Consider the following 21,864-nt stretch of genomic DNA (forward strand, 5'->3'; position numbering starts at 1 on the left):
AACAACTTTACTCCCTGACCATGTTTTCACACGTCAGGAGCTTCTTTTTTGTCAGTGATATCAAGTTTTAGCCTGATACATATCTTTAGCTGCAGGATGTGGCTATGCTGTGGCTGACTGGTCGATTTCTAGCCGAACCAATATGCTTGTGCAATGAGAACGATTGCCTTTGTTGCACAAATGAGTGTTGTAACGGTAACATCAAGAAAATGAAATAAGTTGTTTGTAAAGCTGAAAATGTTTAAAAGAAAGCATCCTGTCATGAAAATTTGATGCTTGTTTTTTTTTTTTTTTTGATGTCTTTCAATTTTAGCAGTCATTTTAATCTGACAAAGTAAAATCATTTTTGAGGCACATATCACTGTTAAAAAGACAGATATTTTTAATGATTCTAAGAGTTTTGATAATGTCCTAATGGGATAAATGGAGAGCATACTTGTCTGTGTCAGTAGCCAGCCTTTAAGGTTGGCTGTGCAGGCCTGTTGTAGCTCATTATTTTTATAGCTCCTTTTTATAGGTGTAAGGTTAAAAAAAAAATCCAGTTTCTTCCTGTTTGCAGAGATCACGTGACTTGTGGAGATGCTTCTCTGTGTAGATCACTGAGTTTTTGTTGGGATAAAGAAGCTACTGTCTTCTGCAACACTCTGGAGGTTACAAAATATCACTCTGATTTATGAAATGCAGTTACTGGAAGCTGGGCTCGGCAGCAGTCACTGATTAGTGGGTTGTGTGAGAAATCTGGCCTCATGCTTTTTGCTCAATCTGCACAACACATCTGCAAGACTCTTGGAGGCCTTTAATATCTTCTCGAATGTCCTTAAACTTTGAAAGAAATACAGAGGATGCAACACGAGGGCGCTTTTAGGGGAATTTTTAAATACTTAATTGTGACGTGATCAGTATTTGAGTATTTTTGTTTATAGCAATTTCAATCACCCACTTCTCTAACCCTTTAGAGATGGGAAACAAAATGAGCTCATTAAGTAAACTGCTTCACAGGCCAACAAAAGAAACCCTTTCCTATTACCTGGTACTCAAACTTCCTGCATTTTGTCAAGGGAAACAATTTCATGCAGCTCTCCATTTGATTCTATTATCTTGGCAGCAATGTGAGAACTATGGACTGTGAAATGTTTGTATAGTCAAACAAGAACACATTACTAGTCCTCATGCTTATGCACTATCAATTCATAATGCAAAGTTTGTGTATTTTTAGCTTTTTCTGATGAAAATTAGCTGGGATAGGAGAATACGGCAGAGCGTTGAGTTGAAAAGGAAATGCAGGAAGCCAAGTCAGGAATACCCAGCAGCTGTCAGCCCCACTCTGAACAAATGAAAGGAAAGCAAAGGGAAACCCTTGTCCCTCAGCAGCAGGGTGTTTATGACTCCAGAGCACACCATGACAAATCACAAAATGCACCTGGGGTGATCTTTTTTGTGGGGGGGTTTTTCCCCAAGAAACAAAAATTCAAGATTTTGTTGGAATTGTTTCCTGTGCAGTTTGTGTTCCCCAAAAACACTGCAATCAGTATTACCAAATGTATTTTAAAACACGGATGTGGCTTTCTAAAATTGCTCAATTGAAACTTATGAAAGAATATTGAGAGAGTAGTAGAAATATAAAATGCATTTCCAAGTCAGGTGTAGACAAGGACTTGTACTTGCCTCTTTTTTACCCTATTTGAGCACTTAGCTTTTAACTTAACTTTCGTACATTCACTGCGATCACATCTGTCCATGTTGTAATCGAATATCAGAAGGAACTTGGAGATACCGTATTTTGCCCAAGGAAACCTCAACATTTAGCCACTCCACCGTTGAGCTGCTGTTTTCCACGTTGTCAGACAAACCATGTTCTTCGGCACACTTCCGGCACTTTCTTTTTATGATTAGTTCTGTTGTGGACACCATTCATGCTAGTTATGATAGAGTAATGAACAAACATGAAGTTCTAGTAACCCCTTTAAGCCATCAGCTGCTACTCGAGGCTATTTTGCTATGTTCAGCTTTCTGTGATGTTGTGTAGTTATATTTTGTAGGAGAACAGAGGCAGTAATAATTTGTGTCCTTTAACAGATTCATGGATATTTAAAGTCTTTGACTCTTTCAAGCTCAACAGTTTGCGTTTTTACACCAGTGTAGTCTGTATTTTAACTGAAAATTAATATTCTTTTCATGTAAACGTGAACAAAAACATCAGCTCCCTTTTTAGACTGTCTTTTTAGAATAGTTTCCCCCTCATTTTCTGCTAAACAAGCTGAGCTGTAGTCTAGTTTAATGGAATATAAAGTAAAGTTACAGTCCTACATTTCATGGAAATAGTTATATCAATCAGATAGTGACAAATAGGTTTTATATGGAACCACGTCATTGGTTGGCCAAATGTGAAGTTGAGGCTTCCTCTCTAGCACTTAAAAGTTATCTGTTAAATGTGTTGTTTTAGCTGTCCGTGTTCTGTGGAAGTGAACACATGCAACATGCTTTTTATTGACTCACTCTTCTTTTTAAGATAAGGACAATGAGTATGAATGCTGTTCCCCAGTAAGGCTGTGAGCTGCAAAGTTCCTGCATTGTGAAATAGTAGTTGTGATGTATTTCTCTAGCCACAGAGCCTGTTTTGCCTCTCCTAGCAGAACAATTGATTTGTGACTTTCAAGCAGATGATAGGATTTGGACACACCGTGCATAAGTGTTTACTGATCCAAATAAGAACAAACAAACAAACATGTTGGACACCGCTTGGAAGATGTGTGATAATGCCATAAGCACAATGTTTCTGCTGCCCTTCTGAATCATTATTAGTCAAAAGCCATTTGATATGTTAAAAAGCAGCACTTCCTGGTTTGAGACTATTGATCAAAGGTAGCTAATGGAGTGCTTTGGCATCAGATTGCAGTTCAGAGACACTTACTGTGGAAATCGGCGTCTTTCTCTCTGAGAAATACAAGTGTAGTTTATTTTCTTATATGGTGTTAAGGGTTAGTGGTAGCACTGCTTGTAGGAATTTTGCAGTCATACATCTTTGAGGTCCCCATGACTAACGCAGTATTGTGTTAAAACTGCCCGACATGAGAAAGGCAGGCTGTGTCTTGGCAGTCTGGAGGCTTTCAGAGTCGCCTTTCTTCTCGAGAAAGAGTGATGGGCTCCTGTCAACAATGCAGAGTCTGTGCTAAAGGAGCAGCCACTTTATCAAGCTACTTCACAACACAGGAGTGCCAGTGTTTCCACTCTAGGCTCAAATGGGACACACAGCTAAAAGTGTTGTAATGGCAGCTTGGAAGAAGATGACACTAAATCTGTGGAAGGCTTTAAAAAGATGCTGGGAGGGAACAGCTGTGCTTCTTTAAATTGTTTTGCTAGATTCTATTCAAGAAATAGAGGATTTTTATTGTGGTTTGGGTTGGCTGTCATAGCTTTAATTACTAATGACTGGTGACCGGACATCCTCATGTCATTGTTTCCCCAAGTCTTGATATCAATAATTAAATGGGGGGGAAATACCATAAAATTGACAGAAAAGTAATCTGGAAAAAAGAAATACAAAGTATAGGCTTCAGGGGTCTCAGTTTAGTATTATTCTTTATATTAAGTTTGATTTGTTATACATTAAATATCCTTGCATTTCAACTTTTGTTGCTGTCGGACAAGACTTGTAATTACAGGCCATTCTTGGCTTTGGTAACTAGTGAAGGACATTATCTTCTATTGTTTTACAGAAGAAACTATTAATCTCTTAGGCCAACAAAAGACCCCAGGAGACAAATCAAGAGATAAATAATCACAAGCTGTAACCCTAATGTCAAACTAGGGCTTTGCTGCCGTCACAGGAATGTGGTCCAAAATCACGACAGAGGCTCAAAATAGTAAAAGAGGCCAGGCATCACAAACTGCTCGACAACAAGCGTTGCAAACTTTGGTTACAGTTCTATTTTTACATCAAATTGTTTGGATCGCTGGTGCAAAACAATTTTTGAACTTCACACAACAGGAAGAGGCACGACAAGGGAGGAAGGAAAGGAAGACAGTGACAGTATCAAGAAATTTAAATTTGCTCAGTTTCAGAGACTCCTGTGCAACGCTTCGGGGTCAATATGACTCAGCTCTTGTTAAATGAATGCTCAGTTTCAGATCATGTCTAAACTTGACTTGAGCTTCAATAAATAGCAGTGTTGTTTTAACAGTTCTGTGAAGAGCTTACACAATCACCCTTACCTTGGAAAGTCGTTCATGAGCTGCTTGAGCCCCCTTGACATAATAGATTTATTTACCTAACCCACCTAACAAGTACTCGAAGCACACTGATATAAAGGAGTGAAAGTAATCTATAAATAGTAGACCATATATGCAAATAATCTCATATAGCTGTTGATAAAAGACCTTCAGCATTCCTATGTTTTGTTCCTGTTAGGGCTGATAAGCAAATAATTTAATCAAGTAGCTGCTGAAACCATGAGGAAGCTACATTATTTTCATCATTCTAGTTTACTGCAACTGTGCAAAATACTTTTTGCAGGTGGATCAGTAGAAGTATGACAAAGCTTTAAAGCAAGATAAGACTGGAAAAAGGAAATGCACTCGGATGCACTGAGTAAGTAGTTTAAATACTAAAAATATCCCAACATCAGTTGTTGCTGGCTTTTTTTTCCAGAGCCTCTTTGGAGGAATGTCAGGGTGGCGTATGCTCCCTGCCACTCCGGCCTCCCCGGCTGAGCTTTAGTTTTGGTTTGGCACAACCTTTGCTCCTAATTTATAACCCCACAGTTACTCAGAGTCCCTCAGGTCCAGTAAGCACAGCGCGAGGAGATGCATGTGTGCTCTGCTCCATTACTGCCTCCACGTCAACCATCTGGAATGGCTCTTCTAGTGGCTGTATACAGACACACTGACAAGCTCACTGGGATTGCTTACTGTAGCATCAGGAATGCATCATGAATAAGAAAAGCAAAAGCAGAAGTCACTGTTTTAAAGGAACTTCCAAGAGATTAAAAAACACTTTGAAAGTTGTGCCAGGATTTGGATTCATTATTTCCCATGCCCTAATTAGACATCTCTAAATAGTTTTGTCTTGTCCAAAATTCAGATATATTTCCGCAAACGTAACTAAAGAACTTAGAAGAAATTTTGATTCCTGGTGTGTTGCCTAGCGGGTACAAAAGAGTTCAGGACATTGAAACACGTTGGAAATGCTTTGTAAGAGTAAATTGTGTGACAGTCAGGAAATCACACCGTCACACATAATCTAGCACTCTGCAACACTTTTACTATTCAACTGATTTGTAGTGCAATATTAATGTGAAAGGAAAGGTTTGTACAGCAACGCATCTCATTTAAACTGGTCAGTATGCTCCGTAAGGATGAATGCCTATGATCTCTCACCCATGGCGGCTCAACGTGGGTGAGTTGTGCCTCCCCGCAGAGCTGAGGTCATGGTTGGGGGAGGTGAGTCATTTTGGCATTGGATGGCCAGCTGCAAGGAGGCGTTCAGCTGCTTTGCACATTATAATTGTACCAAGGCCTGGCATCCCCCAGCAGCTGCCTTGTTGAAATAATGCTTCGCTACACAACTAACAGGACATCATTCTGAAAAACTGCCTGATTAACAGCAAGACTCTCTAAGGAGGAAAGTTGTGGTTACAAAGTTTTTACTCATGCATATAACATTCAGTTGATGTATGTACTGAGGTCACATTGCATAAAAGCTTTGGAATAGACTGTGTCCACCCTGTTTAAATTTTGTACAGGGGCTTTAAGCTTTGACTCACAGAAATCCTCATGACTGATGAACTAGTCAGAGTTGAAGCTTGGGTGTTGGGTGTGTCTCGTGTCTGCTGTTTTATTACTGGTGCTATCTTTAACAGTTTGTAAATATAATGGCTAACTGGCTTTTAATTTACAGAGAAAGAATACATAACACCTTCTGGTTAAATGGGAAATTGTTATTGGGATTTTTGGTTGTGAGCTTTGGGACCATCATATCATAAAATATCTGCCTAAATACTCTGTGTCAGACAGGTTTTCCAAACCTGGAAACATTTCGCTTCATGAGGGAGCAGCATGGATAGTGAACACGCCCACTCACTTGTGTTAAATGTACTGGACTGCGCTATTCACACTTTGGCGCAATCTGACAGGAGCTGTCAGGTTAAAGATTGGCCAATGACCTGTAGGCCCCAGAAAAGTTTGTGGCTGCAGTGAATGTGTCACAGTTGCTTTTAATGCCATCTGGTGATATCACTGGCCAGTATTTATCTGTTGAGTCAGACTACTTTTGCACAGGCTAAAAGCTGTGGGAATATTGTGAAGAGGTGAAAGACTTTCTACAAATAATAAGACCTGTGAACAGCAGGTACATAAATAACAAAAGCAAGATAAGAGTATATGTATCATCTATTAGGCAAGTAAATCAATTTGCCTTTTTTTTTTTTTGTAACTAAATGGTTTGTAGTATCCTTGCTATTATTTATGGTTATTATCTAGATTATTATTCTTGAATTGTGCTAATTTGTGAGAATAGTAGGTGTGATGGAATCAGAGAACCCCATAGACACAATCCAGTAGAATAACCACACTTTGACTTCACTTTTCCTAAATCTGTCTCTCATGAAAACTGAGACATGTGCCACCACACTGAGGCACAAGGCAGATGAATATATTCCTGTATTATTTATTTGCCACAGAGTACCTGGCAAGTAAAACATTTGCAGAGGAGAAAGTCTGCATGCATTATTTAATAGGTAACTTAGGCTTGCACACCTCTTTTCCCAACATGTAGGATAAACAATCAAATAACACTTTGTTGATTTTATTGTGCTGACCTTTAATATCACTAAAACCCAGATGGATCTATTTTATTGTCAGCAGTTGATTGATTAGTGAAAAATTGCTGGGATTTTTTTTTTTTCAGTTTCTAAAGTTGGACATGCCAGAAATGTCCAGTATGTTCCCAAACACTTCCCATCACGGTCAGCTTGGTGCGCTATTGCACACACTGTGTTTACTTTAAATGTCATGTTTCTTTACATTATGAGTGTCTAATGTTTACTCATTTGTGCATTTGTGTTTTCCAGGTGGGAAAGGAAACTGTACAAACCACAGAAGACCAGCTCATGAAAAGGGACATGCCACCAGCTTTTATCAAGTAAGTAAATGCCTCAAATTCATCTCAAACATCTCAAATTCTTGGATTAAATGTCTCTTTCAGTATGTGGAACCCATCAGCTTCCCTTTGGATCTCTTTCTCTCTTTATCTGTTGCAGTAATGGCCGGTTGTGCCCAGGCAAAGGTCAGACATGGCATGTTAAGTGCCTCAGTCTTGCCATGGTGTAACAGAAATACTTTTTAGATCTGGGAGGAGTTCCTTTACCCTTTAAGAAGTGGGGCCTCATGAGAGTCGCTGGCTGCTGCTTTTTGTTTACAGAAAAAATGTAGATATTGACATAGAAAAGAGATGTCCCCATTTAATCAGTGTATTTGTTCCCCTGGCTTGCTTGACATTGCTTAAGTCATTAGTTTGTGCTTATCTGCTGCCTGTCTCGATCACAGTTTTTGACTGATCCTTATTATATGAGAAACTGCAGTCAGCGAGGGGGGAAAGGGTGTCCTATGGGCCACCCCAAGGTCAGGGAAAAGCATTGGCAAGCACAGGTCGTCAGGCTCAACACATTTGGCGCCTCAAAGTCACATCGTCACCTTGTCGTCATCCATCAGCACATGCGCTGGAATGTGTCTCCTTCACTAAATATAGTGTCTGCTGGGATCCAGTTAATGCATGTCTCTTTTCTTTCTGGTGCACGCTGAAGGACAGTGCTGGCTGGCTCTGCAAAGACACACACATTCATGTCAACCTTGATGCCATGCACATATATTAGCCTTTATCTTACACAAGACTTGATTAACCGACTGTCTCTTGCTTGGCCCCTTTAGTCTATAGCAGTAATGTTTCCTTGTTACCGGTGAACCCTTTAGCCTGTAGGCAAATGTAGGAAGTCAGTATACCGTGGGAACTGAAACGTGTTGTTCCTTGGCTTACTGCCTGTTTCAATGTGCAAAATGGCTGAGATATTTTGCAGTTGGCATGTACGACAATGAATCAAATGGCTGAGCCTGCATTTTTTTTTTCTTTTTTTACTGCTTTACAAGTCACAGAGTACACCACACCCAGGAGGCAGCTATTGATCATTACATTTCTGTAAAGCAGGGGTTAAATTGGACCGAGGCCAGACTCGAGAGGTGGGGTTCAGAGGGGAACCCCACCTCTTGGATCTCGTATCACGTCCTGTGAAAGCAAGATAACTTCTGTATCAAAAGATTGTTTACAGAATGAATATTTCAGTCAGGCCATTTTTGTTTATGTAGCCACTATCACAGATTTGCCTCATAATCAGTACGACACATGACATTGCTTTAGCTTTTAACCAGGCCCAGACTTGATTACTTAGACTCTGCTCATGAGACCAAATTTTACCCATTTCTTTTATGGTCTTTCATTAAAGACCACCACTCAAGGTCAATTAATTAGGCAGTTTTTTTACAGCCTTTCTTCGAGGAATAAAAGGACATTCAGCAAACAGTAACTCCTTAATTTTGTGCTTTAACGTTTTCCAAACAAAACTTTTAAATGATTTAAAATAGATTTTAAAATCACATAAATGTATTTCTGAGATCATTGAAGTTTTCAAAATAGAGAAAACCCCCAGATCATTTTAAAAAGATAAAGTGAAAGGACCTTTAAACTTTTTATTCTGAAGAAATTAGTTTGCGTATTTATAACTTCCTTACTAAATAACAAAGTTTGGTTAGGGTATATAATAAGAAATGACTGCGTATGCTCAGCTAGAGTATGACGTGACCATTTTTGGTTAACAGACTGCCAACTTCACACACTTCTATTTTCTGCGAGCAAATAGAGGAAGCTGACGATACTGTTATTAGCTGTTTGTGTGGGCTCCTTACCAGAGAAATTCTGCCATCACATTTTTCAGTTAAGAATTCGTTTGAGTGGAAATATTTACAGTACTCTGCCGACGTCTTGACCCACCCATTATTTCTTTGTATTTTGCTAGGAAAAATTTAAAACGGTTGACAATTATTTACTCAAATGCACAAACACAAATGGAAAAACCCCATGTAAGGGCAGTATGTTTATGATCATTGTCATGCTGCAAAATGAAGCTGTTGCCAAACAGATGCTTTCCAAATGGTATCACACGATGGATGAAAATCTGATGGTACTTTTCCCTGTTCTTAATTCCTATAGTTTTGACAAAGTCCCCAACACCACTGGCTGAATTCTAGCTTCAAACCATGATACCGCCTCCAACGTGTCACCATTGTGTCGTCGAGATGGCTGTAGACATTCACTGTACCTCTCTCCTGACCTAAACTGTACAAATTGACAGTGATTTGAAGCAAAATGTTCAAATTTGAATTCATCATTCCATTTTTCAGTTTAGTTCTTCTATAATTTGCCAACCTTCCATTGAGTTCATTTCTGATGAACATTCAGTAATTAGTAGATGGATTAACTGAACAGTCAGATGCATTTGTCAGTTCCTGTGTCAGGTCTTTTCCTATTTCTTAAGAACACTTCCTATTTCTTGATGGCTTGAGATTTGTGCACAGGACTGTATTTGTTTTGTGTTTTGGTTACATTTGATTGCAACTAGCAACAATTAGAGTAAAATCTTATGAGGATCACTTCATTTGAGTCCATATGTAAATAAATATCTGAAGAATTGTGGTTTGCCACACGTGTAGCGAGAACTGCGATGTTCTTGATATGCACTTTATGGAAGATGGTGTGAAAAGGATTCACGCTTCATTAACTTTACTGCACAAGGTGTGATTTTTTTTTTTTCTTTAAAAAAAAAGTATATACTAAAGAGGAAATGAAACAAAGTTATGTTTACATTGCAGTTACTATATGTTATGGCTACATGCTAAGGCTTCCATCTGTCTTTGCTTTATGTTGTTTCTACTTGTAATGTCACTTGGCTTTGTACCCTGAGCATGACTCGTGTTAAGCATTTTTCTACAGGCTCTTGAAATGGATTGTCTTCTTTCCACAGAGTGGAGAATGCGTGTGCTAAACTGGTACAGGCTGCATCCATGCTGAAAGCTGATCCATACTCTGTTCCTGCTCGGGATTACCTGATCGATGGCTCTCGGGGCATCCTGTCTGGGACCTCTGACCTGCTCCTCACCTTTGATGAGGCTGAGGTATTCATTCATTCATTCATTCATTTCATTTTACATGGAAAACCTGTTAACCAAAATAAATCTGCTGGAGGTCAGAACATCAGTTATGTTACGGCAACAAAATACTGATAAGGTGACACTGCTAGATATACGTTTTACAGCACCAGATTCATTTCATACTTTTGATGGTGGTTTAGTGACCTTCTACTCCCGTTCTTGTGCTCAGCGGTTGATTTGGAAGGGCTTCACCGACTTATTAATTGACTGTTTAGACGTTCAGAGGATTGCTGTCACAGGCTTCTCTGCTGTAAGGATAGTATCTATTCCGGCCTTCCTCTTGGGTACTATAGGCAGAGACGTAGATAAATATACTGTACGTGTACAGAAACACTTCTTATATCTCAAATCAGACGGGAATATCATCTGTCATGCCCATCTATCTTTTCCTCTCAGGGACAGAGAGTGAAATGAAAAAAGTTGCAGGTCAGCACTCTGGATGCAGACATCAGGCATCCCAGTCCTGTCTGCAGCAGTCAGCAGGAGTCATCCGTCAGCACTGCAATCATGTTTTCCGGTAGAGCTCAGGGATCACCCTGCATAGTGTAGTGGTGACTCCAGCAGTTCACATAAAGCTGGAGTGAAGCAGCACAAAGAAGTTGGAATGTCAGTTGGCCGTGTTATCAGAGTGTAATTAGAGGGAATGTGAAAGGGGTGTGTGAACGTGTGTTTGCATGATCACTTGTTTTATTTGTCTTTGAATTAGATTAAGTAGTTGTTTTCTTTTTTTTTCTTACTGTTCTCATAGGTTCGCAGAATAATCCGTGTGTGCAGAGGCATCCTGGAGTATTTGGCTGTGGCAGAGGTGGTGGAGTCTATGGAGGACCTGATCACATATACAAAGAACCTGGGACCAGGTCGGTCTTCCAGTACAAGCTTACTTAGCCGAAGTCTTAACTAGACAGCGTGTAAAAATAACATTTTGCTGTGTTAGTTGACAGATTCAGAAGTTGTTTTTGCTGTGTAATCATTCTAGTGTAAGTGTCAGTTGTGATACCAGTGCAAAATAGTTATTTTTCCAACTCTGTTTTGTTGCCTTTTTCCAGGTATGACGAAGATGGCAAAGATGATAGATGAGCGGCAGCAGGAGCTCACGCATCAGGAGCATCGCGTGATGCTCGTCAACTCTATGAACACTGTCAAAGAGCTGCTGCCCATCCTCATTTCAGGTACTCTTGTTCTTTATAACTGTTACACAAGTCAGTGTTTCTTTAAAAGGGAAGCCATTTTTATTCGGATTATCCGATTTCTTATCGCAAGTTCCGTTTTGTATTTAAGGCATCAAAATTTATGTGACAACCAAGACCTCTGAAAGCCACGGAGTGGAGGAGGCCTTGAAGAATCGTAACTTCACTTTTGAGAAGATGAGTGCCGAGATAAACGAGATCATCCGAGTGCTGCAGCTGACTTCCTGGGACGAGGATGCTTGGGCAAACAAGGTTCGTACGGTATAATTATATGAGTATGAAACTCCACAGAGTCGCTTTTACACAGTAAATATACACGAGTAGCTACAGTCTGTGTGGCTGTTTGAGCTGCTGTGTTTAAACCTGGTTTTTTGTGTGCTTTGGGAAAACAAAGACAGCACCCATATTGCTTCCATGTACTCATAGAAGATCAGCAATGAACTGGAAAGTTCATAAAGTGATGGTAACTCTCAGCTGTATTTTTTCCCCCCTTTTAGTAACAAGTGCTTTGTTTCATCACGATGAGACTGTATCAGTTTTGACAGGTGTGAATGAGATTTTTTCATTACAATTAGAAACAAAGTACACATGCCTTAACTTCTCCTCTCTCTTTCTTGTATAGTCGGTTAATGTGTTAGGTTCTTTTATGTTTTTCAGCTCTGCATGTGCAGCTCCTTTCCTATCCCAGGGTCTCTCTAAAATCTCCTTCCTGTGTCACTTCTGTCTATTTTCTGTTGTGGTTCTCAGTCAGTATGTCTAGTTGAACATTTGAATTTATGTCCCTCTTCCTTTCTTTTTACCATTTCTTTCTCCCTTCACCCCCTGTAGAAGGTAAGGCTTGCCTGTGTCGCCCTTTGGTTGTACAGCAGCATGCTTATGAGAGATGAGTGGGCTTTTTGTGCTTTGTAGTGCCTCTGTGTGCTTTTCAGTAGCGAGACTGTTAGAAGGTTAAATTTACTATTAATTAATAAATTCAATTACTATTATCTACTATAGACTGGAGTTTTGTTGATGAAGAGTAAAGCAGGTTGAAGTGCAGAAATGTCTGCCTTTTTTGGGATTTTGTTTGCCTTGCAGTAAGACTTTGTATCAACATCTGTGTGTCCCCCCTCCTCTGTCCTTTAAACCTCACTATAGCCTTGTCTTCAGCTGCTTGGGTTATTGATTGACCTGACTCATGCAGTATTGATTTTGGCATCATTAGGGAGGACTCTGAGTGTTCATCTCTTCTTGCCATGAACATCAGGTTTCTCCTGATGGAGGAGAGCACATAGAAACTCTGATATGGATTTTGTTTTATGAATGGCTAATTGTTTGTTTAATCCAACATGCATAACCACATTTTCTCAATGTTTTTTTTATTTTCATGAACACTAAATATCCGTTGTCATTTAACATCATCAACATAATCAATGGCGTTAATCATACCCCATCTAATTTCTAAATATAAGCTTAAATGAATGCATGTTTGCAAAGCATATCTCTTTCACTTTACTTCACTGGCTTTTTGTACTCATACACACGCACAGACACACACATAGTCAGTTAATGCCAAAGCAGCTGCATGCTGAGCATATTTGAACAATAAAGTAATACACCCACACATCTCCGGTATCATCACTTCACACCTTTTTGCTTGTGTAGACTGTACCTGTTTTTTCTCTTTCCATTTTTAGTCACATTGAATCACATGCATGGTTTTCATCTAGTTGGTTTTGACTAGCTTAAACATTTAAAATTACATTTTATTTTATTTATTTTTTAATCATGGAGGTTGGTTCTGCCTATGTGGTTTGATTTGCTTTGAAACTCTTTACTGAACTCTGTAGTCAGTCTTCATACAGCAGGATATTTTACCCTGAAAAACAAGTTAACTCAAACACTCATCTGATCTGGTCTCACGCTTGGCTCAAGCTCCTGCAGGACTCTGCTTTGATTTGCAGACTTCTGCAAAGAGAAGGCTCATTGTTGAGTCAGTTGCTGTTGGATAGATTGTTGTATTTCCATCCACTCGGACGGAGATACAATGGAAAATCCCTCGGCTTTATAAAAACGCACACCCTTTGTCGACAAAGGGAAAGAATAATGGAAACGGCATGTTTTTACGTGGCTGAGCGTGACACATTTTAACGATGCTGCATGTGGATTATGCCAAATGTTTATTTAACTCAAATAACTAACAGTTGATCATGACGGTGACAGGGCCTGGAAATTTTCCCTGAAGTCACTGACTCAGTGAGAAGTCCGAGCTTCCAGATCACTTGATTTTTAAACTGAAGTTACATTTAGTTGCCTTGAGATAGCTGCTTTTGTAGAAACTGAATTCAACTGAATTCAATTTGATTCACATAAACATTAGTATTTATAGAAAAATAGATTAACTGTTAAAATAAAGTGACTCTAGACAGTAATGTTTTATATGGAGATTCTGCAATAAGAGTAAAATGATTCATGAACTCCTCGTGCAGATTGTAATGCCTGAGACAGCCACGACCAAATGAATTATGTTCTCTGGTTGTCCAGCTGTTCGGTCTGTTCGATATGTTGGCACGGCATTGAGAACTGGAGACTCAAGAGAATCTGATAAAGTTTTGGTCATCACTGGATGTCATATGTTGACATTATGTCTTTCACATAATTAGTCAGACGCCAGTAGTACAAAAGTCCACAAAATGTCTGTAGAATAAAATGAAATGATGTTGTTTCATATCATAAAGGGCAAAGATTAAGCATGTTGTTCTGCAAAAACAGCACAATTGTTTATTGTTATTCATCTCCATAACTCAGGAGCTGAAAGGAGGATTGTCATCATGTTTTACAGTTGGTTGGTTAGTGACTTGGTGACACTGATCTAATGAAGATGCCTTGAAACTATGATGATTTGTGCTGCTGGTTTGAATATATGTGTGTTTGTGTGTATCATTCATCCGTCAAAATGTGATGTTTCTTTGTTGTAGCATCTATATTTATTGCTCTGACAAAATCGGCATCTTTTTTTAAACTGTCAACAGTTGATAAGTCACAGATATGGATGTAAACTCCAACTTGACTGGTTGCTGCAAGCATATAACAGTGAGGCAGTCATTTTAGTCTTTTTAGTATATTGATATATTCCTTTCTTTCAAAACTCAAAGGACACAGAGGCTATGAAGAGGGCTCTTGGGCTAATCGATTCAAAGATGGCTCAGGCTAAGAACTGGCTGAGGGATCCAAATGCTCAACCAGGTAATAATCCTTAGTTTCCTCTACGTTAATCCCTTCATTCTGTAGCTAATCACATCCTTATCCTTATGCGTGGCCTAAGTGAATTTAGAGATGTATTTGGTATTTCTGAGTTCATTTATTTGTGTTTTTCCTTTTTCTAGGAGACGCAGGTGAGCAGGCCATCCGGCAGATTCTTGATGAGGCCGGAAAAGTTGGTGAACTTTGTGCAGGGAAGGAGCGCAGAGATATAGTTGGCACAGCGAAGACACTGAGTCAAATGACAGACCAGGTGTCTGAGATGAGAGCCAGGTAAAGTGCACATTAACAACACTGCTTTGCATTTTTGTGTTGCAGCTGTTGCAAAATAATTGTCCATCCTTGCACCTTTCTTCAAGTAGTCTTGATTTCTGCTATTGTACATTTCATGTGTTGATTTGGTGTTTTAGCAATGTGCTCCTTTGATACAGTTGTTTCATTTTCAGTCCTCAAAGGATAAAGGTTGTAATGCAGTAAGCATATTAAAGGGGATTATAGTGTACAGAAGTGGGAGTGATAAGACCTGATAAGAAATGTTATTGTCACCAGAGACCCTGAGTCACACTAGATTAAAAGCAGCTGTCTGGTATTAATCCATAATCCACTTTTAACCTCTGGTGCTGTTACCTCTACGAAAACAGAGATGAGTCTATAAATCAGACATTACGACATTAAGTGCGGAAGTTTTACTTAACCAAGTGGGCCATATGGATTAAGCTCTGCATTAAAAAACAAACAAGTAGATCAAAAGAAGTGCAAATGTGCACTTAATGGAATCTGGGTGTTTTCTTTGTCCATCTCAGAGGTCATGGAGCATCCCCGGTTGCCATGCAAAAGGCACAGCAGGTTTCCCAAGGTCTCGATGTGCTCACAGGCAAGGTGGAAAATGCTGCACGGAAACTGGAGGCCATGACCAACTCCAAGCAGGCCATCGCCAAAAGGATCGATGCTGCGCAGGTGAGTCGTTAGCGCAGAAAACATGGCTTCAGACAGTTCAGTGCAATTTGATGGTTTTGATTATTTTGCGTGCATGTGTTTTGTCTTGTTGCAGAATTGGCTTGCAGACCCTAACAGTGGAACAGAGGGAGAGGAGAATGTCAAGGCGGTGCTCATGGAGGCCAGAAAGATTGCTGACATGTGCGAAGACCCCAAAGAAAGAGATGACATCATGCGCTCTGTTGGAGAGATCGCTGCCATGACTGCCAAGCTGTCTGATCTTAGAAGACAGTAAGTTAAAGACCGCCTGAAAAATGGGACAGCTTTATGCTGGTTTTGTTTTTCCACACGTGAAGCGTGAGATTGATGGCTCTGTGTCTCCCTAATCCAACTGGTGTGCGTTCACACTTTACTACAGTTGTTCAGATGCTTTTTTCACCCCTTAAATCATTTGCTACTGTCATCATCATCAAATCCCTGCTGTTTACTTTTCGTTGCGAGGAAACGGTATTGGTGTTTCTTTTTATGTATGCAGGAAAAAATGAGAAATGTGTACAGTCACGGTTGTCAGCTACCAATTTCATACTATAATTTGACAGTTTGGAGCTGTTCATATTCAGCATTGTACATATGGATGATGGGCTGCACCTGCGATTGTTTTAAGTAAAAAGTTCTCATTTGACCATATTTGTAGGTGAACTCCAGATTTAATAGCGATACAGACCTCATTCCAGCCATAATTTTGTGATAAATTAGGTTGCTGTTTTTAATTCCTTCTAGGGGCAAAAGTGACACGCCTGAAGCCAGAGCTTTGGCTAAACAAATTGCAACAGCTCTGCAGAACCTGCAGTCCAAAACCAACAAGGCTGTGGCCAACAGCAGGCCTGCAAAGGCAGCTGTTCACTTGGAAGGAAAAATCGAGCAGGCACAGCGCTGGATTGACAATCCCACCGTGGATGACAGCGGTGTGGGTGAGTCTGGCTTGCATCCTCCCCAGACTTCCTCGTGTCTGTCTATCTCTCACACACTTTATATTCACTCCACTGCTCCCGTGGCTTAATTACAGAGTATACAAATTATACACATACTCGACATTCCATTGTTGTCTTATTCCCTGGTTTTGGCCACTTAAACCTGGACAACTTACGTGGTTTTGAACAAAGTTGGAGTGTGCCTGTTCCACAAATATCTACAGTAGTTTCCCGAGAAAAAGCAAACGAGAAATAGAAAGAGACACTGATCTGATTTTTTTTTAGCAGCTGGGCTGTTTTGCAGCTAGTTGCATGAGATGACAAAGTTCAATGCTGCGATGAGCAGACATTCCACTTACCTAGTGCTGAAACTGGAAGTGAAATATTTGGTTTACCACTTTTGTTATTCATCAAAAGAAAATGTGAAAAGCACATTTGTTCCAGCTTCTCAGATGTGCTGACTTGCTTTTCTTCTTTCATTGTAAAATGAATCTTCCAATTCTTTGCCAAACCAAACCATCAACTGGAGCATATTTCTTTGTGTATTAGGATGGACTTTTTTTTTTTTTTACATTTTCAGGGCATTTTTAGAAAAAGAAAAATGGAAAAAACATCCAAAATTAACCCAAAATGAATCTTATTATCTAATAAACTATGTCAGGGATATGTTTTTATCTATATAGCCAAAGCTATACATTGGTAATTGCCTATGCAGCTGTCAATTTTGTTATCTGTAGATGCACTATTAAATTAAACATAGAGCTTGTGGATTTATAAAAAGGAATTGTTAACAAAGGTTTACAAAGAAATAACTTTTCTAAGCCAAACTAAATTAAATATGTTGTTATTTGTACTTTTTTTTTGTTTTTAGGCCAGGCAGCCATACGTGGCCTAGTTGCAGAGGGCCACAGGCTGGCCAATGCCCTGCCGGGCCCATACAGGCAGGAGCTGCTAGGCAAGTGTGAGCAGGTAGAGCAGCTCATGGCCCAACTCGCTGACCTGGCTGCCCGCGGTGAAGGGGACTCCCCTCAAGCACGTGCTGTGGCTCAACAGCTCCAAGCAGCCCTGAAGGTAAGACGGCTCACATTCTTCAGTCATTCCCACCCAGGTCTGTAGCTTCTCTGACAGGATTCACTCAGGAATGCAGGCAAACAACCCCCTCTGCTGGTTACCAGGGGTGGAGGAAACTAATGCCCTAAAAGCTTTTTATTTCCCTAAAGCTTACTTAAATGTAAACTTGAATAAAAAACAGTGTAACATAGTGTTGTAGCCATGATCATATTGTAATATGCACTTCATGGAGCTGCTGAAGCTAAATAAGAACAGATGTGTATCTATAATCTCAGCAAAACTCTGTGAGTGCTGGCTGGTTGTAACATTTGTCTGACCTCATCTCAGGATCTGAAAGGAAAGATGCAAGAGGCGATGACTCAGGAGGTGTCTGACATCTTCAGTGACACAACTACCCCCATCAAGTTACTGGCAGTGGCCGCTACCGCCCCGCTCAACGCCCCCAACAGAGATGAGGTCAGCGGCACACTCACTCTACTACTAACTATGATCTCACTGCAGTGATTCTTTTTCATTTGTATTATATTTATTGGCAGGGTGTTCTGTTGTTTCCAGAAACCATTTTGGATAATTGTTTTTATTTGATCATGTGTAGGTCTTTGACGAAAGAGCTGCCAACTTTGAGAATCACGCCAATAAGCTTGGCACCACAGCAGAGAAGGCTGCTGCTGTTGGCACTGCTAACAAGAGCACGGTGGAGGGAATCCAGGCTGCCGTCAAGTCGACAAGAGACCTAACACCACAAGTATGTTATGGTTGAGTGTTTGTGTTTGTGTCTGCCCTCCACTCCGCCGTAAGCCACAGATCTTAAGTGTTTCTCACCAATTGAAATGAGTTTTTAGCAGTTGTAAGTAGACTTCCAATTAATGTTTTTTTCCCCCTTCCTGTTAGGTGGTATCTGCTGCTCGCATTTTGCTGAGAAACCCCGGCAACCAAGCAGCATATGAACATTTTGAAACCATGAAGAACCAGTGGATTGACAATGTAGAAAAAATGACAGGTAAGGTGCCGTAAAGACCCTGAAAACGGCTGGAACATCATTTCATATCCTGGTCCTGGTCTAACTCCCTGTGGTTCCCTGTGGATGTCTAGGTTTGGTGGACGAGGCCATCGACACCAAATCTCTGCTCGATGCCTCAGAGGACGCCATAAAGAAGGACCTGGATAAGTGCCGTGTGGCGATGACCAATCACCAGCCTCAGATGCTGGTCGCAGGTGCTACCAGTATCGCCCGCAGAGCTAACCGCATCCTCCTGGTAGCTAAACGAGAGGTAGAAAATTCTGAGGATCCTAAATTCAGGGAGGTGGTGAAGGCTGCATCTGATGAACTGAGCCAGACGATCTCTCCTATGGTGATGAATGCTAAGGCTGTGGCTGGAAATATCCAGGATCCAAGTAGGTTTATGTTTCTCACAGGTTTTGTCTTATGTTCATATGGCACATTTTGATTAATGGTCATGTGTTTGCTTTAATTGCCAGGTCTTCAGAAGGGCTTTTTGGACTCTGGTTATAAGATTCTCGGTGCTGTGGCAAAAGTCAGGGAGGCCTTCCAACCTCAAGAACCAGACTTCCCTCCACCTCCTCCTGAACTGGATCAGCTTAATGTAAGTTTTCATATAAGTACAACTTTAGATTTGGAAAATAAATTAAAGCTCCTCTGATTGTTCACAATGATTTGTGTAACCGCCTAACCACGATTGTTTTACTGTTTCCTTCTAGCTTAACGATGAGGCAGCACCTCCCAAACCTCCTCTCCCAGAGGGTGAGGTTCCTCCCCCAAGGCCTCCTCCCCCAGAGGAGAAAGATGAGGAATTCCCTGAGCAGAAGGCTGGTGACATGGTTAATGAGCCCATGATGGTGGCTGCGAGGCAGCTTCACGATGAAGCCCGCAAATGGTCCAGCAAAGTAGGTCAACACTATAAACCCAGCAGATGTGACGATACCAGAGGTTTGCTGATTCCTTTTACATTTAGGTCAATAAGAGCCTAACCTGAGCCCAAGCACATTCTGGTGTTGTGAAAATAATTTCTAAGGAGTTCTAATGACTCTAATTTCATTCGTTTGTTATGAGCGTTCTAAAGATCTTTCTTTGAAACACTAAAAGCAGGTTTCCCTGCCAGTTCGACATACCAGCTTATCAATAATTTACCACAAGAGGAAGTGATAAGATGCATTGCAGAGATGTTTGTTTTTTTTTTAACTTTGATTATGTTCTTGCTGTGCCTTGTAGGGAAATGATATCATTGGCGCTGCCAAACGAATGGCCCTTCTCATGGCGGAGATGTCACGTCTGGTGCGTGGAGGCAGCGGAAACAAGCGTGCACTCATCCAGTGCGCCAAAGACATCGCTAAGGCTTCTGATGAGGTCACACGGCTGGCTAAGGAGGTGGCCAAGCAGTGCACTGACAAACGTATCCGGACCAACCTGCTGCAGGTCAGTTTAAGTTGTCTTCATCATGTGGTTCAACCATTACCTCTTTTTCCCAGTTTGCACAGACAGTTTGATGTATTTTTATAAATAATGTTTCTAATCTCCTTTAAGGTGTGCGAGCGCATTCCCACTATCAGCACTCAGCTCAAAATCCTGTCGACAGTCAAGGCCACCATGTTGGGTCGTACCAACATCAGCGAAGAGGAGTCAGAGCAGGTGAGCAGAGTTTGACATCAGGGTGCCATTTCACTGAATTAACCTCTGAGAAAAGTATCATTCGAATCTCCATTTGTGTCCATTTTCATTTCTCCTTTCAGGCTACTGAGATGTTGGTCCACAATGCTCAGAACCTGATGCAGTCTGTGAAGGAGACTGTCAGAGAGGCTGAGGCAGCTTCCATCAAGATCCGGACAGATGCAGGTTTCACCCTCCACTGGGTCAGAAAGACCCCCTGGTACCAGTAAAAGAAGAGAAGGGCCATTGTTCATGCCGGTCCAGGAGGACTTTGAATGGACAGATACATACTTTACCAGAGTTATGATATCAGTGCCCCACATCCTAATATTGGAAGAGTTTCTATTGGTCCCACGTCCTGTCTGTAACAGTTGCTGTTCTGATATAATGTAAACGGTGCGACTTTTCAATGCGAGTTATGGCTTATAATCTTACTGGGAACAGCTTTTTTTTTTTTTTCTAAAGTGTGTAAAAATGTGTTTTTATTTTGAGAAATCCCAGGAATATATATATTTTGATCAGAGGTTAGATTTCCTATAATGTGAGGTTAATTGTTTCTGGCCTCTTCTAGCAAACCACAGTAAATTAAATTGAAATCTAACATTATCTCTAGACATTTTTCTATCTTTGTACTGATAATTTTATTGTCGTTATCATCCATTCGTTCTTTCTAGAATAAGCACATGAACCTGGGGAGTTGTTACAAGTACATTATACACATTATACACCTGCGCTGAGTGCATGCATCTATTCAGCAGTATTTTGTCTGTTTACACTATTCTGTATTATGACAACTGAAAGAGAAACACTGTTTTGCTTATGCCATTGTAGCAGTCTGTATTTGCTTTTGCCAAAGACATCCTGCAACGATTTCAAGTCTTTCTTTGGTCAGCAATACTTATTTGACTTTAAGGGATAGTTTTAAGATGTACCTGACTGAAAGGAAAAAAACGAATTTTAAGAGCCGGCAGAGCTTTTAGGCCTGCATTTGACTCATTCAACTCTTTTTGTTTAACACGCTGCGTTGAGATTACATGCAATAAACAAGCTTATGCTACACTATGCGGCTTAATAGCCAAAAAGTTATTACTCTAATCTTCCCAGCAAAGCTTTGCCTTCTTTAGAGAAAGTCATCCAGCCTGTTGTTTTCTTTGTTGTTTTTCACTCAACATTATTGTACGTCTCATATCTTTGTTGTGCACAATCATTTTTGTAATATATGAATAGCACACTTCTTAGGTAGCCAAGGGAAAGTCATACAAGCACAGTGTCTGCAGCTGGTGAAATCTTCTTTTTATATTCTCACATCTGTCTAAAGATGTCCTGATACACTAAAATTAAATGGCCACTTCTTGGGGCTACAGTAGTTGAAACTTTAAAATATTTGAAGACTATTGGTGTGAATGTCTCATTTTAAGAACCTAATGCCAACTGATGTGCCTTGGGAAATAAACTTTATTTGCAATTGATACAATTTTCATTTTAAGATGTTTTGTATCATTTTGTACCAGGTGTCATTGTGTTGATTTCCTTGAAACAC

The 21,864-nt window shown here is 40.3% G+C and overlaps 1 protein-coding gene across 2 annotated transcripts in view; it reads left to right on the forward strand.

Annotated features, from left to right (window-relative positions):
* Positions 1 to 21,037, forward strand: part of LOC102207794 (vinculin) — a 26,931-nt gene extending 5,894 nt beyond the window's left edge. The window contains exons 2-21 of one of the 2 annotated variants that reach the window (XM_013911701.1): positions 7,068 to 7,138; positions 10,068 to 10,218; positions 11,003 to 11,111; positions 11,301 to 11,423; positions 11,533 to 11,693; positions 14,573 to 14,666; positions 14,807 to 14,954; positions 15,485 to 15,638; positions 15,733 to 15,908; positions 16,398 to 16,588; positions 17,460 to 17,659; positions 17,987 to 18,115; positions 18,255 to 18,404; positions 18,551 to 18,659; positions 18,752 to 19,054; positions 19,139 to 19,263; positions 19,379 to 19,564; positions 19,890 to 20,093; positions 20,202 to 20,306; positions 20,408 to 21,037. In XM_013911701.1, coding sequence (XP_013767155.1) covers positions 7,068 to 7,138; positions 10,068 to 10,218; positions 11,003 to 11,111; positions 11,301 to 11,423; positions 11,533 to 11,693; positions 14,573 to 14,666; positions 14,807 to 14,954; positions 15,485 to 15,638; positions 15,733 to 15,908; positions 16,398 to 16,588; positions 17,460 to 17,659; positions 17,987 to 18,115; positions 18,255 to 18,404; positions 18,551 to 18,659; positions 18,752 to 19,054; positions 19,139 to 19,263; positions 19,379 to 19,564; positions 19,890 to 20,093; positions 20,202 to 20,306; positions 20,408 to 20,554 — 3,036 coding nt within the window. In that variant the 3' untranslated portion in view covers positions 20,555 to 21,037. The remainder of the gene's footprint in view (positions 1 to 7,067; positions 7,139 to 10,067; positions 10,219 to 11,002; positions 11,112 to 11,300; positions 11,424 to 11,532; positions 11,694 to 14,572; positions 14,667 to 14,806; positions 14,955 to 15,484; positions 15,639 to 15,732; positions 15,909 to 16,397; positions 16,589 to 17,459; positions 17,660 to 17,986; positions 18,116 to 18,254; positions 18,405 to 18,550; positions 18,660 to 18,751; positions 19,055 to 19,138; positions 19,264 to 19,378; positions 19,565 to 19,889; positions 20,094 to 20,201; positions 20,307 to 20,407) is intronic. The other variant, XM_005736380.2, reaches the window with a different exon arrangement.
* The last annotated feature ends 827 nt before the right edge of the window (positions 21,038 to 21,864 follow it).

The sequence above is a fragment of the Pundamilia nyererei genome, unplaced genomic scaffold (genome assembly GCF_000239375.1).
Source record: "Pundamilia nyererei isolate P.nyererei 1_Seehausen unplaced genomic scaffold, PunNye1.0 scaffold00069, whole genome shotgun sequence".
Taxonomy (NCBI): Eukaryota; Metazoa; Chordata; class Actinopteri; order Cichliformes; family Cichlidae; genus Pundamilia; species Pundamilia nyererei.